Source organism: Herpailurus yagouaroundi, unplaced genomic scaffold (assembly GCF_014898765.1).
Source record: "Herpailurus yagouaroundi ecotype Mexico unplaced genomic scaffold, PumYag 58425, whole genome shotgun sequence".
Taxonomy (NCBI): Eukaryota; Metazoa; Chordata; class Mammalia; order Carnivora; family Felidae; genus Herpailurus; species Herpailurus yagouaroundi.
Window position 1 is genome coordinate 1 of NW_024414745.1, and position 1,534 is coordinate 1,534.

A 1,534-nucleotide genomic window follows, 5' to 3' on the forward strand; every position below is an offset into this window, starting at 1 on the left:
AGAAGGTAGGTGTAGGACACATAATTCCATTTCTATATAGTCCAAAACCAAGCAAAAGTTGTATATTCTGTAAGAAGTCAGAATAATTGCCATCCCAAAGGAGAGATAGACCGTGACTGAAAGAGGCACAGGTGTTCCCTTGGGGTCCTGGTACCTTTTTCAATGAGTGCTGATTCCACAAGTACATTGAACTGAATTGCATCAAGCTGTGCTCAGAATACTTTTAATAATATATGTTCTTTTTTGCGTGCCTGGGTGGCTAGTCACTTAAGTGTCCAACTTTGGCTCAGGTCATGATCTCATGGTTTGTGAGTTCGAGCCCCACATCAGGTTCTGTGCTGACAGCTCAGAGACTGGAGCCTGCTTGGATCCTGTGGCTCCCTATCTGGCCTTCCCCTGCTCACTCGGTGTATCTCTGTCAAAAATAAACAAACACGAAAAAAATAATATATGTCCTTTTGAATGTATACTATACTTCAGTAATCTTATTTTAATCTGGGTGCAGACCCCTAAGTCACACCCTTTTTTCTCTACTGTCTCTTCTAAACATTTAAAGAATATGTACTTTAAATCATCCTAGAAGTTATATACACATACACATACACTCAAAGAAGAAAGAAATTGGCGGGAGGAGCCGAGAGGTGGGTGAATGGCAAAGAAACTCTAGCTTTATTACACAAGCATGGAATCAAATTCCTTTGGAGAGGGTGGGGGTGGAATGGCTTCTTCGGACGACTTCAGACCAATGAGGGAACAAGAGAGATCATGGATCTGCCCCTAAAGTGCTGGAGACCTCTCAATCTGGGGTTAGGAAGAAAGGGGACCTCCCTTGCGGTCCAGGGGTCTCCTCCCTCCACAGACCCGGTGCTGGGAGGCAGCAGAGGGCACAGCCTCCCCAGAGTCCCAGAAGGCGGCGTTGCATCCCGGAGGCGCGGGCCGGCACCGTCTGGTGCTTCTTCGCCCGTAAAGTGCACTAGGGAACGCGGGCCCGGCTCTCTCTGGTTCATCCCTCCAGGCACAACCCGTCCCGGGGCTGAGAGGTCGCGCAGCGGTGGCCCGCATCTCACGCCCAGGCAATGGGAAGCGGCAGAGTCTCACCACGGGTGCCAGGTTCACTCCCAGGACTTGGCACGCTTGGCGCTGCGCTTCTGCCAGGCTACTCTCGACCCACACGTCGCCGACTACGCGGATGGTGGGCAAGGTGGTCAGCGTCGGGGTGGCCGCCCTCCCACTCTCCTCCAGGCTGCGGCCCCCGGAGCAGGGCCCGGGGGCCGCGGGCTTGCGGAGGCTGCTGTCCTCTTGGGACAGCGGCGGCGGGGGCGGCACCTTCCTCTGGCCGACCGCGACGGTCCGGGCTCCGTGGCACCTCCTCCTGACAGCTGGCCGGCGCGTCCGGACGCGGGCCTCGGGGGGCTGGTGCCCCAGCGTGTACACCACCTTCCCCTCAGGCGCCTCCAGCGCGGCCCTTACTGCAGCGCTAGAGGCTTCTCCCCAGGTGGCCGGGGCCAGGGCCTCCCGGGGCCTGCGCCGCCGC

General features: G+C 56.4%; 1 protein-coding gene across 1 annotated transcript; it reads right to left on the reverse strand.

The window, feature by feature from the left end:
- Positions 1-650: 650 nt before the first annotated feature.
- On the reverse strand, positions 651-1,530 carry LOC121024141 (uncharacterized; the record flags this gene model as incomplete). The annotated part of the gene is made up of 1 exon (XM_040466441.1): positions 651-1,530. A coding segment is annotated over one exon (723 nt), but the record flags the coding sequence as incomplete, so codon positions are not given.
- Positions 1,531-1,534: the final 4 nt, after the last annotated feature.